Source organism: Schistocerca americana, chromosome 5 (assembly GCF_021461395.2).
Source record: "Schistocerca americana isolate TAMUIC-IGC-003095 chromosome 5, iqSchAmer2.1, whole genome shotgun sequence".
In the NCBI taxonomy this organism is placed as follows: domain Eukaryota; kingdom Metazoa; phylum Arthropoda; class Insecta; order Orthoptera; family Acrididae; genus Schistocerca; species Schistocerca americana.
Genome location: NC_060123.1, coordinates 401262996 through 401280546, shown reverse-complemented (window position 1 = coordinate 401280546; position 17551 = coordinate 401262996). Strand labels below are relative to the sequence as shown.

The window sequence follows — 17551 nt, the reverse complement described above, 5'->3', positions numbered from 1 at the left end:
TGACAATAAATTTGTCTTATCTACAAAATAGCAATGAACAAGAAATGGAAAAGTTCATACATCAACTGGTGAAAGAACTCATGGGAACGGAAGAGTAGGAAGAACAGATGAAAGAGGATACAGGACAAAACTCATCTAAGCTGAAGTAGTGCCAAATCAGTTTTACAAAGGCAATAAAACCAGTGAGGAAAATGCCTGATGAACTGCAGAAGTAGTTCTTACAAATAAATAATATTTGATATTTTATTCCCTCAATTACTATGGATGTATAAACCCAATGCCATTTGTAATTACATACATCTTTTCCAGGGCTCAAACAGTTCCAGTTCCAACTGTAACAAGAGAGATTATGGTTTAATGTCACATCAATGGTGAGGTCATTAAACACAGTTGGTGCTGAGAATGAAACTGGCTGTCTTTTTCGAAGGAATGACATTTGCCTTTAGCACTGCACGGAAAATTGTCCTTCCAAGTAAGTCTGGTGACTTAACCACTACACCACCTCATTGAGCACAGTTGAGAACATTTTTCCAACCATTTAACTAAAACCATGTTAGATGTCTGTTAGACTTTTTTTTGGATAAAAGGGCAAGGACACTATAAACCTTTTTGCAACATCTGTAATAAAAAATTCAATAAATATTCTTAATGGCACCTTACATTATAGCACATTTTTGTACCAATCACATCAGGCTTTGTTATTTTCATGAATTCCAGTTTATTTCTTCAGTTTAATAACTAGTATGCAGATGCTTTAAAGTTTAATAAACAATTTCAATTTTAAGGCTTATGTCATATGAAAGCTTAAGAGGATCTAAATTGCCTCTAAACTTCAAGTGCACTTAGTAGTTTCATTGCTGAGTATAATGTTTGCTGACTTTATAATTTTAGTCCCACAACCACAACAAAGCTGGGCTCTGCCAGCATGATATTGACACCAGCTGTATATTTGCTGTGAAGTAAATCAACAACAACTTGCACACATATACCCAAGCATACACAAATTTACATGATCATGTTTTTAAGTAACCAGTTTATTTGTGTAACAATAGCATACAATATAAGTTAATAAATCTCCGATGTGGAATCTTCTGCATCTGAAAGGATTCACACAGCTTTAACAAAATGAGGTACAAGGGCACAAGCTGACCTTCCAACTGAGGAATCCAATAAGAAAGTGGATTACCAAATTCAGTAACCAACTTCTATCAACAACTATGAATCACACGAGCATAAAAGTTCTTTAAACACAAACAAAATCCCACAACAGTTTGAGGCTTGTTACCTGACCCCACACATATTGATAGCCCTTTATTTTGTAACAAAATAAAGTATCTTGACATTCACAAGAAATAAACACTTTTATAACACAATTTCACACTGTAGCTATATTAGTATCAATACTGTTCACCTATCCATGTATCATCACTTTAGATGTCATAGTTCATAATTTAGCTACCTGGAGATGCTTTAAAAAGCAAGCGAGTTTGTGAAATATGGTCCTCCTAAAATTTATATTATGTAATAAAGCTGGGAGTGTTCTAGTGTCAAGATCTACACTTACATGACCAATTTATTATATTCAAGTTTTAAGCAAAGGCAATGAGATGTCACTTTCCTTACTTCAGTTTCTCACTAACATTACAAAGATTTCTATAAGAAACCTAGCAATTCTACCAGAACTGCAATTTTTAAAATTTTCACACATCAGAATTTGGTTCAATAAAAACTTGCACACTTTAACAATGTTAGCAAATGCTCACTCTCCATGGGTACACCAGTCAGAATAGAAATTACTTCACTGTATAACCTATTGCTTTTAAATTCAGATCCCATCACATCTACAAAAAGCATGTACTATAATAAGATGAGACTGCTACATGAGGCACTAGGACAATGACAAGTAACTTGCCAAAATATCCTTCCTCCGATATTACGTGAACCTGAAATTTTAAGCAGTACCACTTGTAGGTGGCCAATATTATATGATCTCCAGGATTTATTACAGGAACTGCACCAAGTTCGCAGACTGACGTTCACAGCAATTATCACATTCCTGGTGAGATTAAAATATTTTATATCACATTATAACAAAAAATATTTACATATCATTAGGCTACATTAAATTGTGATTTGTATGACTATGGTTCCCAGTAATGAAACTGTTGAAGATGACTATATGTAAATATATATAAATAGCAGCAAACACTGCATTAATGACATCATAAAAAGTATTAACTAGTTAATTTAACTGTCTTTGTTCCACTCATCAATGAATATTTACAATATGTCCAGTCAAATATGGCAGTTAAACATGAGACCAACAAGGACAGTGCCACTTAAACAAGTGAAAGGCACAAATAAATTATGTACTGCATAGAAATATATATAATATATTTATATATATCAGCTTTCCTCATTCAGGAGGCCACAGCACATATGGGCACATATTTCAACAACTACATACAAACTGTTTCTTAAAATGCCATGTTATAAACTTTGTTGCTATCTACATTTGTTACTTAATGGAAGTATTCTTGTTGGCATCTTTTTGTAACCAATTTGAATGTGCATTGTATGGAGTCAACTGTAGCAGATTGCAGATATAAATGTCTGTATCAACATTTCTTACTTGAACAATCAGTAAACTACTTTACAGTTCCTGATTGTCCATAACAATAACCCATTACATAAAATATTAAAGAGTATAAAAGTGCAACACTGGAATTAAGTACAAACAATGTTGTGTTTTATGGTATATTATTTTGTGAATTTTTATGACTCAAATGAATGTTCTCTTTCTGAGTTCTATTCTTCAAACGGAGAACACACACTCAGGTCACCAAAACATTAATACATTGTTAAAAACTTTATTAAGAACAACAAAAAGGTAACAGTTATGCCTTCTGGCATTGTTCACTTTCTATGCCTGATTGAATCCTTCCCATGGTCAGGTGTGTTTTTCCTGCAACAAATGGAGAGAAATCAATATTGCATTTACCATGAATGAAACTATTTAGACACAAATATAAGTACCTTTTGATGAGAAGCAAACAGAGGAATTGATCTTCAACAGAACAACATATTTAAAGAGTTTTTCTAGCTACAAAAGTTGAATAACTTCCAGTCGAGAATAGTGAGCTCCAAATATGGTGCTTCCTTTTGTAATCTCCAGTGTAAGACATTACTACGAAACTTTTACATGGATATTAACTAGATCATTCAAGAAACTTTATGTAAAAATTACTGAACTTTCAACTCTACAGCAATAGCAATACTAGCAGTTTTGCAGTTTTAAATATAAGGTCAATTATTGTTTGTTTATGAACCAAGTAACAGTATCATCTTTTAAGCAACACCGACAAGCTTTTTGGGATCCCAAAGGAAGTCCTTTGTACATTGTGGATAGTATCCTACCTGTTCAAAGGAACCAAAAGACATGGCTTCACAGACCTACAGAGGCAAGTGCTGGGACCAAAGGCAAGGAATTTGTCAGTGGCTGCAGGTGGGCACAAAAGCCTGCCAGGTCCATGTCCTCTACTAACTATCCCACTATCAGCCTACAGTGTTCTTGACAAATTTGTAATGAGAGACCCAAAACCACAATGTAAGAACCACTGTCTTACATGATAAGACTAATTTAAGTTGTTTCTACAGATTCAACACACAATCCAATAACCCCATCGGCACACCATCTGCCCGTTCAAAATCCATTTCGTTTGGTGACAATCTGGTCAATCAATCTATGCACAAACTACTGGACTCAAAAAGATTGAATAAGATGCCTTTACATTATTTTGGAAATATGCCACAGAATAAATTTTTCAAACAGCATTTTTACTTACTGCTCTGGACTGTTATCTGTGTCACTTTCTTCAAGTTCCGCCTTGTTGCGCTTCTTCTCATAGATCAAGATAATGGCACACAGTACAAACACTTCAGCACATATGCCGAGGAATGGCCATAAAGCAGCAAGTTTGTCTAGAAACAGAAGCACTGTTTATTAGCACTATCACAATAGGAACATAACTTATTATTATAAAAATAATAAATAATGGAAAATCCAGGGCAGAATGTAACTGTCTGGCTTCACGTGTGTGTGTGTGTGTGTGTGTGTGTGTGTGTGTGTGTAAAACTAGTATTGCATTAAATTATACAAAATCCACACGACACTTCTGGTTTTAAATTTGGACTTTATACAGATATTTACAGTTGGGCACTTCTATGCTGATGGCACAGCCTATTCAATATGGTTCACATGGTGGTTCTGGAATTTGAACACCAGAAATTAAGTCTGGTAATACAATAATTATTCTTAAGACATAACTATGAATATATGCTGGTATCACTAACATTTTCCTTGTATCAACCAGAATTTTCTTCAATCACCCTTCAACTTCTGAAACAACTGTCAAATTCTACGAAATTTTCGAATTACCCAAGGTTCCAATCTCTTAAAACATTGTTGCTATACAATTTCTCATGCAACCACAAATTGCCAACTATTCCAGCCACAGCATCCAATTATAAATACATGTGCTTGTACCGGGAGTACACTACGTGAGGCATTTGAGCGTTAAGTAAAGATTGAAGGAAACTGAAAAGACGGCGGTACTGAGAAAAGGCGTGCCTATATGTGGTTTCCAATTGAAGCAGATGGTCGATATGAGACCTTCCCTCCTGAAAGCCATCCTGATAAGGAGATAAAAGGTCCCAAGATTTGGGGACCCAATAGAGCCAATTTAGTAACTTGAAGTGGACACTGGCCAGACTGACTGGCCAGTAGCTATCAAGAGATGACAGCATCAAACTTTAGGTCAGGCATCGCTATACTGCTAAACACCCGGAGGAGATATTGTCGTTGTGGAGGACTGAGGTGCTGAAGCAACTCATTACGAATGGAATCGGGACCTAGGGCTAAATCTTAAGAAGATAGAATCAGAATTAATTCTCATCCAGTAAAAGTTTTATTGTTGGATTCCACCTGACAAGGGGTAAAACAGGAGGAAAGCTTCAGCCCACTGTCTCTGGAGGAGGAAGGCAACTGGTTAGGAGGCTCACTGCTGCTGTTGCTGAATGAGTCACGATGTGTTCTGCAAGACCTGATGGATTGGTACAGATGCCACCTGGAAGAGCAAGGCCCGGCATGGATTGGTTTGTTTGTGGTATAAAGGAACCAAACTGCAAGGTCATCAGTCACTTTTTCCTGACAAGCAAGGCTCAAGGTACAAAAACACCCAACACCACACCTAAAAAGAAAACTAATGGAACAAACAAAAAATGGGGAAAACATACACCACAAAGAAAAGTAGAAGAACGTATTAAAACCAAAGAGCATGTGGTCTGGGCTGGCTGATGACAATAATAAAAGAAGATGAGCCAGACACACTGCAACACTAAAATGTCCACCCCAAAAAAGACATGGCGCGTTGAACATGTAGGGAAAAGATGACCATCAAGACAAACAAATGCAAAGAAAGTGTGAGACTTAAAATGCAGGGAGGGTGGCAACCTCAGAGAGAAGGCAAAAAGCCCACCCTTAGATGGTACGATAAAAAGCACCCTCACGGATAAAATTTAAAACTAAATCTGCTGTTGAGGCATTGTCGACCAACACCGAAAATAGGGTGCTGAGAAGGTTAAAAGTCCGCCACAGAGCGGCTGAAAGTGGGCAGTCCAGCAAGAGGTCGATGACCGTCACTCTGAGCCACAGCGACACAGAAGCGAGTCCTCACGACGGAGGAGGTAAATATGCGTTAGCCATGTATGGCCAATGTGGAGCCAGCAGAAGACAACTTACTCCCTGCGATAAGCTCGCATGGAAGACTTCCACACATTTGTAGTCTCCTTCATGAGAGACAGTTCGTTGCCATTCCATCTCCCAAAGCCAAAAAACCTTGCGGCATAAGACAGAACGCAGGTCAGGTTGAGAGAAGCCTATCTCCATAAGCAATATCCGTGCAGCCTGTCAGCAAGTTTGTTACCTGGGATTCCGACATGACCTGGAGTTCAGACAAACACCACTGAACAACTGGACAATTCCAGGTCATAGATGGACTCCCACACGGTCACTACCAAACGATGACGAGTGTAGCACTGGTTGATAGCTTGAAGGCTTCTCAAGGAGTCAGTACACAGGAGAAATGGCTCGCCTGGGCATGAACAGATGTGCTCAAGAACATGAGATATAGCCACCAGCTCGGCAGTGAAAACACTGCTGCCATTGGGCAAGGAATGCTGTTCAATACGTCCTCCATGGACAAACGCGAAGCCGACATTACCATCAGCCTTTGAGCCGTCGGTGTAAACCACTTCATAGCCTCGGTACATGTCAAGAATTGACAAGTAGGGGCAGCTGTGAACTGTGGGGTTAACTGAGTCCTTAGGGCCATGTGATAGGTCCAGGTGAAGCTACACACCATGTAGGTACACGCGAATGGACCTCAAGTATAGGTGGTAAAGGCCACGGAATCTAGTTCGGATAGAAGGGATGGAACGCTAACTGCAACTGTAAACCCTGACCTGGGCCACTGATGTGGGAGTGGAACTGCCGTGGGTGGGAAAAGGAGATGGTAATTTGGATGTGCAAGGGAACTACAAATGTGTGCAACGTACCTGGTGAGCCTAACCTTCAATGGAGGGACTCCAGCCTCCACCAGGACACAGGTCACTAGACTCGTCCTAAAAGCTCCCATCACTAGTCTAACACCACACTGGTGCACTGGGTGAAGTAACCGCAACGCAACGCTAAGGGTGCCACTGAATTATAAACTACACTCCCATAGTCAAGGCGGGATTGAAGGACGACTCTGTAGAGCAGCAGCAGCAGCAGCAGCAGCATAGAGTGATCTGCACCCCAAGTGGTGTTGCTCAGGCAGTGGAGAGTATTGAGGTGCTGCCAGCACTTCCACTTAAGCTGACAAAGGCGAGGAAGCCAAGTCAATCGGGTGTCAAAAGCCAGTCCTAAGAATCGATATGTCTCCACTAAAGAGAGTGGATCGTCATTAAGGTAAAGTTTGGTTCTGGATGAATGGTACTAGGCCAACAGAAGTGCATAACCCAAGACTTTACGGCTGAAAACGGGAAACCGTGGGCTGGAGCCCATGACTGTGCCTTGTGGATAGCTCCTTGTAGGCACTACTCAGCAACACCAGTACTGGTGGAGCAGTACGAAATTCTGAAGTCGTCTGCATACAGAGAAAGTGAGACCGATGGCCCTACAGCTGCTGCTGGACCATTAATGGCCACTAAAAATAGACATACACACAATACAGAGCCCTGCAGGATCCCATTCTTCTGAATATGGGGGGAACTATAGGAGGCACCAACTTGGACACAGAAAGTACGGAGCAACAGGAAGTTTTGGATCAAAATTGAGTGCGGGTCTCTGACACCCCACTTGTATAATGTGGCAACAATATGATGTTGCATGGTGGTGTCATAAGCTTCTCGTAAATTCTAGCAGCTCGCAAAGAACATTGATGAGGCTGATAGGCCGATAGCTATCCACATCAAGCAGGTTTTTGCCAGGTCTGAGCACTGGTATGATAGTGCTCTCCCACCACTGTTATGGAAAGACCCCATTGCACCAGATCCGGTTGAAGGTGACAAGGAAAAGTAACTTTTAGTCAGACGAGAGATGTTTAAGCATCTGACTATGGATCCAATCAGGCCCAAGAGCTGTGTTGGAGCAATGTGCAAGGCTACTGAGGAGCTCCAACTCTGTAAATGGGGGGTCATAGGGGTCACTGTGTCGTGTAGTGAATGAGAGGACTCTCTTCCATCCGCCTTTCGATAATGCGAAAGGCTGGCGGGGTAGTTCTCCGACGCAGATACTCTAGCATAGTCCTCAGCAAAGTGCTCGGCAATTGCATTTGCGTCGGTAGATAACAAGCCATCAACGATAATTCCAGGGACACCTGTTGGGGTCTGGTACCCAAAGTCTGATCATTCAGATATGGGAAGGTGACATATGGCACGCAATGGTTGAGACATTCCTCTCGCACCACTAATGATTCCATCTTCTGATAAGCTGGCAAACACAGGCACGGAGCCGTTTAAAGGCTATTAGGTGCTCTGCCATCCGTTACGAAAAGCTTATGACAGCACCTTGCAACATCATATTCTGCACTTATGTCGTGGTAGAGCTCGCCGACTGCTCTTTAATTGCCTCAGCGACTTCCAGCGACCACCTAGGTACAGACTTTCGCTGGGGCACCCCAAAGAATGATGGTTGGCATTTTCTGCTGCAGAAATTATTGTTGTAGTGACCTGCTCAATCACAACCTCGATGGCACCACGTGGGGAGATTCAACGGACACCGTGGCAGTGACAGGAAGATGGGGGAAGTGGTCACTACCGCACAGGTAGTCATGTGCTCTCCAGTGGATAGTTGGGGAAGTCCTGGGCTGCAAATTGATAAATCAATGGCAGAGTAACTACCATGAGCCACATTCAAATGTGTGGTGGCCCCAGTATTTAAGAGGCAGAGGTAGAGGTAGAGTTGGGACAGTAAATTTGCGAAATCTCTGCCACAGCCAGTAAGCATGGTGCTACCCCACAAGGGGTTATGGGCGTTAAAATCTCCCCAAAGTAGTAAAGGTTTAGGAAGTTGATCAATCAGTGCAGCCAATATGTTCAGGGGAAATGCACCATCTGGAGGGAGATATGCACAGCAGACAGTTATCTCCTGTGTCGTCTGTATCCTGACAGCCACAGCTTTAAAGAGGAGTTTGAAGGGGCACAGGTTCACTACATACCGAGTTCAGGACAAACGCAAACACCACCTGACACTACTATAGTTGCTACAGTTCTTGTAATATCCCACGTAGCCACGATGAGCAGGGGTCCACATTGCCGGGAACCAGGTTTCCTTGAGTGCAATGCAGAAAGCAGGTGTAAAGCTTAACAATTGCTGAAGCTCAGCCAGGTGGCGGAAAAAACCGCCGCCATTCCCCTGGAGAATGATGTGATCATGAGATGGCAAAGGCATGTAACACTCAATGAGGCAGTCTATGGCTCAAGGTCACCTGCTGCCCCCGGCATTGCCGAAACAGGCTATATCCATTGTGTCTGAGTGTCTGGCGAGATCTAGGTCCTCAGTGGATCGAGGAATCTCCACCCCATCCTCAGACGTAGAGCTTGTAGGTTTTGGGTGTTGTTTTTAGGGCATGAACCATCTAAGGTCATAAGCGCTCAGTAAAGACCCAGATAGTGCTGGGGCTGTGAAGGCAAATAATCGTTACAAGGTCCAACACAAAAGGGAAGAAAAAACAAATCTAAAACATCAAGACATCATCATGGAAGAGTATCTAAAAGACGTCAACAAGACATGGAGTCACCACGTAGAAATTAAATCTCTCTCGTCATATTACTGCTTTTAAAAAAACACAAAACGTGAGCCAGAGCTCGCATGTAATCTGCTAAAATGCCCGGCAAATCAGGTGGCAGCCCGACCCCGAGACGAAAGTGGCTAAAATAGGGGCAGAGGGTCAGGAAATGTCTGACTTAATGGCTGGCTTTAGAAAAGACAGCTGGGTGCAAAGTCGCCACTCAACAAGTGGCGGTGACTAAAGCAGCAGTTCCCTATTCGCAACCGAGCTAACATTACTTCCTCATGGCGAGACAGCCAGGAGGAAGTCTATCAACCTGTTGGGAGAGGTTTCACTTCTCTGAGTTTGTTCCCATGAAGGGAGCACCAATGGTCACATCAAAGTAACGTGATACACTGAGGGATAAAAGTACAAATATCTTATCAGAGAACAGAGTAAGAGGCAGGCCGACAGATGGACGGCGGCCTTGGCTGCAGCATCAGCAGCATCATTCCCAGGCAAACTAACATGGCCAGGAACCCATATGAACATCACTTGGGCTCCCCCATCTGGGAACAAATGGAGGCAGTCCTGGATCAAGATCATTTAGACTCTGAAGGACACTGAGTGAGTCAGAGCAGATCACACAGAGAGCGACCTGGTGCCTATGGATGTAGTGAGCAACCTGATAAGAGGGCAACAAGTTCTGCTATAAAAACTGTGCACTGGTCGAGAATCCAGTATTGAAACTTATCAGCCCCGACGACAAAAGTACAGTCAATGCCATGGGCGGACTTTGAAGCATCAGTGTAGAAGAGTATGCTATTGGCAATTTGTGAGCGAAGTTCGAGAAATATGTCAGCTCGGGAGTCAAATCCTTCGGGAATGACCTGAGGTCAAAACGAACACAAACCTGTGTACGAAGGCACGGTGGTAAGGGATCTCCCTCATTCGGAAAGTGGCAGGAAGTGTGAACTGCAGCTGCTGATGGAAGCGAACGCAAGGAGGCCGCAGAGAAGAAATTTACATCTAGTACTGATGGTCAAGAATGTAATCAAAAAAAGTGTCAAAGGTTGGGTGGCCTGGCATGGAAGGAAGCCGACACGCATACCTACTGAGCAGGATGACGCGGCCGTATAGAACTTCGTTGCATCCACGATCGGGAGAGCATTTTGGCCCGGGTGCAAGGACAGTGGAAGAAATGCCTTGTGCTGCCAGAAGTTGACACAAACGGATTTGGTAGCAGAAACCATTTGTGACACTCCCACAACACTCCCACAACACTCAATACAGAGCCCTGAGGCATCCCATTCTCCCGTGAAAAGGTGTGGTGTGAATAAGGAGGAACTCCACACGTACCCGGAAAACTCGTTCCGTTAAAAATTCCCAGATGAAAGTGGGAAGTCTACCGCGGAGGCCCTATGTGTGCATAGTATGTAGAATGCCTGTTCGCCAACATGGCTCCTAGGCTTTCTCCAAATCAAAGAAAATGGCCACTGTTTGTCAGTTCTGCAGAAAATTATTCATTATGAATGTCGGCAGGGTGCCGAGATGATCAACCGAGGAGCGGTGCTTTCGGATGCCACATTGATCATTAGTGAGAAGATGGTGCGACTCCAGCCACCACACTAATCTACCATTGGTCATGCGTTCCATCACCTTACAAATGCTGCTGGTAAGGAAAATTGGATGATAGCTGGAGGGAAGAGATTTATCTTTATCAGGCTTAGATAGGGGAACAATGGTAGCCTCACACCAAAGTGTGGGAAATACACCGTCAGTCCAAATACGATTTTAGGTGTCGAGGAGAAAGTGTTTTCCCACAGGAGGAAGATTCTGCAGCATGAGGAGAGAGCACACTCGAGCTCCCTCACAGTTAAAAAACAAAAAAAAAAAAACAGTATTGTAGCATTCTCGAATCAAGGAGAGAAAAGAAATTGCATGAGCCTCCTCCACCTGTTTCCGAGGAAGGAAGGAAGGAAGGAAGGCAGGATGGTAGTGGCTGGAGCTTGAAACCCTCTGCAAAGTACCAACCCAAAGGGTTGGAAGTATTGACAGTGTCGACTATGATGTTTCCCGCCACAGTCAATCCAAAAATCGGGGAGTGTGTGGTAGTTCCGGAACGCCGGTACAAGCCACCCCAAACGAGAGAGGACGAAATAAATCTGTTGAACGAGCTGGTGAAGGAAACCCAGCACGGGAGAGGAGGTGCGGGAGGGGACGGGTGACACCACCCACTCCGACACCACCCACTCCGACACCACCCACTCCGACACCACCCACTCCGACACCACCCACTCCGACACCACCCACTCCGACACCACCCACTCCGACACCACCCACTCCGACACCACCCACTCCGACACCACCCACTCCGACACCACCCACTCCGACACCACCCACTCCGACACCACCCACTCCGACACCACCCACTCCGACACCACCCACTCCGACACCACCCACTCCGACACCACCCACTCCGACACCACCCACTCCGACACCACCCACTCCGACACCACCCACTCCGACACCACCCACTCCGACACCACCCACTCCGACACCACCCACTCCGACACCACCCACTCCGACACCACCCACTCCGACACCACCCACTCCGACACCACCCACTCCGACACCACCCACTCCGACACCACCCACTCCGACACCACCCACTCCGACACCACCCACTCCGACACCACCCACTCCGACACCACCCACTCCGACACCACCCACTCCGACACCACCCACTCCGACACCACCCACTCCGACACCACCCACTCCGACACCACCCACTCCGACACCACCCACTCCGACACCACCCACTCCGACACCACCCACTCCGACACCACCCACTCCGACACCACCCACTCCGACACCACCCACTCCGACACCACCCACTCCGACACCACCCACTCCGACACCACCCACTCCGACACCACCCACTCCGACACCACCCACTCCGACACCACCCACTCCGACACCACCCACTCCGACACCACCCACTCCGACACCACCCACTCCGACACCACCCACTCCGACACCACCCACTCCGACACCACCCACTCCGACACCACCCACTCCGACATCACCCACTCCGACATCACCCACTCCGACATCACCCACTCCGACATCACCCACTCCGACATCACCCACTCCGACATCACCCACTCCGACATCACCCACTCCGACATCACCCACTCTGATTAGGGGCCCTCCCCACAGGTGCCACCCAGTCTCATCTAGGGCCACCTGGCGGGGTGGCCATTGCCAGGCGTCCCAATGCCCCTGGGAGATGGGTATCTACTCCATGGCATATGTAGGGAGTTTACGGCGCAGACATCAGCAGAGTGACCCCTGTGCATTCAGGAGGCTACAACCAACAGGGTACATGGCAGCCCCACCTCAATGGACTGGCTGATGTGCTGGATATGAGGTGCAAAGAATTCCATGGTCATCGATGGCGCACAAAATGACACTGCATAGCAGGTGGAGGAAAACGCACCAAGAAAGGTGTCCTCACTCAAGAGATGGACAATGAGCAGGACTGCAATGCCAAGACGAGAAAATGGGCTAAAGATTTCAATGCACGATGAACATGATGCACCACGTAAGGCACCCTTCCCCAATTGGCTCGTTCTTCGGGAAAATTTAGAAAAATGGAGGTCAAACCATACAGGGGACCATAACATAAAGGCCTAAAGGTGCGTGACTGCTTAGTCGCCTCTTACAACAGACAGGAATACTTCGGGCCTATTCTAATCCCCGGACCCGCAGGGGGAGCCCGGCATGTAAGACTCCTGCTGATGAACTTGGAGGGTGCTGAGTGTAGCCCTCGGCCATGACAAAGGGACAGAAGAACGTGGGAAGGGGAGGAAGCATTCTCAACATACCCATTTGCTCTGTTAAGTATTGGGCCTTGGTGCAAAGATGTTTAGGAGTAATAAGATGGGTGCTGCTTAAGATTAAATGGGAAGTAGTCTGTCACAGAAGAAGTAGTGTTGTGATCTGTGTAAGGAAGGAAGGAAGAAGGATAGGGGAGTAAGCAAAAAGATCAATGGCAGAGAAAGTGCCATAGGCAGCAGTAAAATGACACAGGAAACCATTGCTAAGAAGACACAGGTCTTGGTCCACAAGAAGTTGGTCACTAACGAGCCTCCAACTAGGCGAGGAAGCACTGCTGGATGGATGGATGGGCATGTGATCAATCGGAATACTGCACAAGTATTGTGTTGGTCACTAATTAACAAGCCACCAGCTGATAAGACAAGTGACTGATGCATTGTCTCAACTTCATTGTTGTCACGTATATAAAGACTGTACATTACAAAGCGGTCAGAGCAGTGTTGACTTTTACATACTCCTTTACATACCTGATCAAAATGTTCATGACACTAAGGACAGATTCTACTCTAAATGCGTAAAATAAATTCACTGGTTTAACAGCTGGTGGCTTCTTATTTAGTGGTCGATACACCAATCATGTAGTACTATTGATTAGCAACATAGTCACATTCTTCCTGCACGACTAAGCACATTCACAAATTTAACAACAAAGAGTGGTAGTCCTAAAGCTAGTATAGTCTACATCTACATGGAGAGGGTTCATCGAACCACCTTCACAATTCTCTATTATTCCAATCTCATACAGCTTGCAGAAAGAATGATCACCTATATCTTTCCGTACGACATCCGATTTCCCTTATTTTATCATAGTGATTGTTCCTCCCTATGTAGGTCAGTGTCAACAAAATATTTTCTCATTCGGAGGAGAAAGTTGGTGATTGCAATTTCGTGAGAAGATTCTGTCGCAAGGAGAAACGCTTCTTTTCATGATTCCCAGCTCAAATTCTGTATCATTTCTGTGACACTCTCTCCCTTATTTCGCGATAATACAAAACGAGCTGCTTTTCTTTGAACTTTTTCGATGTACTCCATCAGTCCTATCTGGTAAGGATTCCACACAGTGCAGCAGCATTCTAAAAGGATGGACAAGTGTAGTGTAGGCAGTCTCCTTAGTAGGTCTGTTACATTTTCTAAGTGTCCTGCAAATAAAATGCAGTCTTTGGTTCACCTTCCCCACAATATTTTCTGTGTTCCTTCCAATTTAAATTGTTCATAATTGTAATACTTAGTAATTTAGTTGAATTTACAGATTTTAGATTAGACTGATTTATCATTAACCAAAGTTTAACAACTTCCTTTTAGCACTAATGTGGGTGACCACACTTTTCATTATTTAGGGTCAACTGGCACTTTTGCATCATTCAGATATCTTTTCTAAATCGTTTTTCAGTTTGTTTTGATCTTCTGATGAGTTTATTAGTCGATAAACAACAGTGTCATTTGCAAACAACCGGAGAAGGCTGCTCAGATTGTCTCCAAACTCGTTTAATAGATAAGGAACAGCAAAGGGCCTATAACACCACCTTGGGGAACGACAAAAATCACTTCTGTTTTACTCTATGACTTTCCGTCAATTACTACGAACTGTGACCCCTCTTAACAGGAAATCGCAAATCCAGTCACATAACTGAGATGATATTCCATAAGCACGCCATTTTTACTATGAGCCGCTTGTGTGGTACAGTGTCAAAAGCCTTCTGGAAATCCAGGAATACAGAATATATCTGAAATCCTTTGTCAGTAGCACTCAGCACTTCATGTGAATAAAGAGCTAGTTGTGTTTCACAGGAACGATGTTTTCTAAACCCATGTTGACTGAGCGTCAATAGACCGTTTCCTTCAAGGTAATTCATAATGTTCGAACACAATATACGTTCTAAAATCCTGCTGCATATCAACATTAACGATATGGGCCTGTAATTTAGTGGATTACTCCTACCACCTTCCTTGAATATTTGTGTGACCTGTGCAACTTTCCCGTCTTTGGGTATGGATCTTTCGTCGAGTGAACGGTTGTATATGATTGTTAAAGATGGAGCTAATGCATCAGCATACTCCGAAAGGCACCTAATTGGTATACAGTCTGGAACAGAAGCCTTGCTTTTATTAAGTGATTTAAGTTGCTTCACTACATTACTCATGTTGGCAGCTGTTCTCGATTTGAATTCTGGAATATTTACTTCATCTTCTTTTGTGAAGGCATTGATAGTTTCTTGCTGCTAACATACTTCACATATGACCAGAATCTCTTTTCTTTGGATTTTTTGCCACGTTTCGAGACAAAATTTCATTGTGGAAACTGTTATAGGCATTTCATCTTTAAGTCCATGCTAAATTTCGAGCTTCTGTAAAATATCGCCCGTCTTTGGGATTTTGCAGCTGTTTAAATTTGGTATGTTTGTTTCATCGTTTCTGCAACAGTGTTCTAACCCGTTCTGTGTACCAAGGAGAGTCAGCTCCAGTATTTCGTATAAATCTCTCAATTTCTGCCAATACTATTTCTTTGAATTTAAGCCACATCTGGTCTACACTTATTAATTTGGAATGAGTGGAGATTGTCTCTTAGGAAGACGTCAAGTGAATTTTTATCTGCTTGTTTGAATAGGTATATTTTTCACTTATTTTGGACGATTTGGGGATTACAATATTCAATCTCGCTACAACTCTGTGTTCGCTAATCCCCGAATCAGTTTTGACGCTCGTTATTAACTCAGGATTATTTGTTGCTAAGTGGTCAAGTGTGTTTTCAAAATCTTTTACTATATGTGTGGGCTCATAAACTAACTGCTCGAATTAATTTTCACAGAATGCGTTTAGCACAAGTTCGGATGATATTTTATGCCTACCTCCGGAATTAAACATGTATTTTTACCAACATATCAAGGGTAAAAAAAGTCAACCTATTATAGTACAAGATGGGTACGTGTTTGAAATCAAACTCAAGTTTTCTTTGAACCTTTCAGCAACTATCATCTGATTTGGGAGGTCGGTAAAAGGATCCAATTATTTTATTCCGGTTGCCAACAATGACCACTGCCCATACCAACTCACAGGAAGTATCTACTTCAATTTCGTGACAAGATAAACTACTTCTGACAACAACAAACAGCCACCGCCAACGTTGTTTAGCCTATCCTTTCGGAACACCGTTAGGTCTTCGCAAAAATTTCGGCTGAGGTTATACCCGGCTTTAGCCTGCTTTCAGTGCCTATAACGATTTGAGCATCAGTGCTTTCTATTAGCACTTGGGCTCTGGTACTTTCCCAACACAGCTATGACAATTTACAACTGTTATACCAATGGTTCCTGCATCAGTGTTCTTCCTGTGTTCAGCCTGCACCCTTTGTGACTCAAGCCCTTCTTGTGTTTTCCTGATACCCTTTAACCCCCCCCCCCCCCCCAAAAAAAAGGGGCCAAGTCCACGCCACACAGCCCCTGCTACCCGTGTAGCCGCCTCCTGCGTATAGTGGACACCTGTCCTAATCAGCAGAACCCGAAACACAATCACCCTCTGGCACAAGTCGAGAAATCTGCTATCTACCAGTTCATTTTTATATACTATGCATCAAATACTTTCATACATGATTAGTATGTCACAAGCATTACTAATAACTGAATGACTGATCCAGTCAATTTCACATAACCTCCTTATCCTATACTATCTAATAATACTTCACAGATTTTACAGCTTTCAACAAAAATCTGACTTTAACAACTGCTCTTTTAGGAAGCTCTTCTCCCCTTTCTTGGTATCCTGTGTATTTTTAAAATGCCATTTCACAAAAATATAATATTACATTTACCTCTAGCATTTATGTGACAAGCTTGGTTTGGTTTTGGCCTTGTTTAGCTGTAGGGCACAAAAAAAAAAAAGTCACACATACACAAGTCGAAACTACAGAACATGAAGCCAGAGGCGTTGAAAAAACAATTATATGTCAGAAGACAGCTAAAAACAGGCATGTGGAAAAAGGGCTAAAAACAACACCATATACTGATACGAAGGCCCAAAACTAAAAATTAAATTGCTTTCGTAGATAAAAAGTAAAGCGCAGTCGACAGCCTGTGCGCCATTTGCTAAAACAGCCAATAACTCATATGGCAAACCCGAGCGGGACTTTTAAAAAATGGACATTCCATAAGAAAGTGGTGGACAGTAAAAACGTGGGTACAATGTGTACAAAGTGGTGGGGTAGCATCACTTAGCAAATGATGATGACTAAACAGGCAGTCCCCAATATGCAGCCTAGTTAAAATGACCACCTCTTGGCGGGAGGGCGAAGAGGTGGTCATCCAAGCCGCTGGGAGAGGCTTCACAATCCTGGCCTCATTCCCGT

The 17551-nt window shown here is 43.6% G+C and overlaps 1 protein-coding gene across 1 annotated transcript in view; it reads right to left on the bottom strand.

Annotated features, from left to right (window-relative positions):
- Positions 1–1013: 1013 nt before the first annotated feature.
- The window catches only part of LOC124615520 (basigin), a 102255-nt gene continuing 85717 nt past the window's right edge, over positions 1014–17551 (bottom strand). Inside the window, exons 6-7 of the mRNA XM_047143481.1 lie at positions 3846–3981; positions 1014–2965 (exon numbers count right to left, since the gene is read on the bottom strand). Of these exons, the coding sequence (XP_046999437.1) occupies positions 2917–2965; positions 3846–3981 (185 nt within the window). The 3' untranslated portion in view covers positions 1014–2916. The remainder of the gene's footprint in view (positions 2966–3845; positions 3982–17551) is intronic.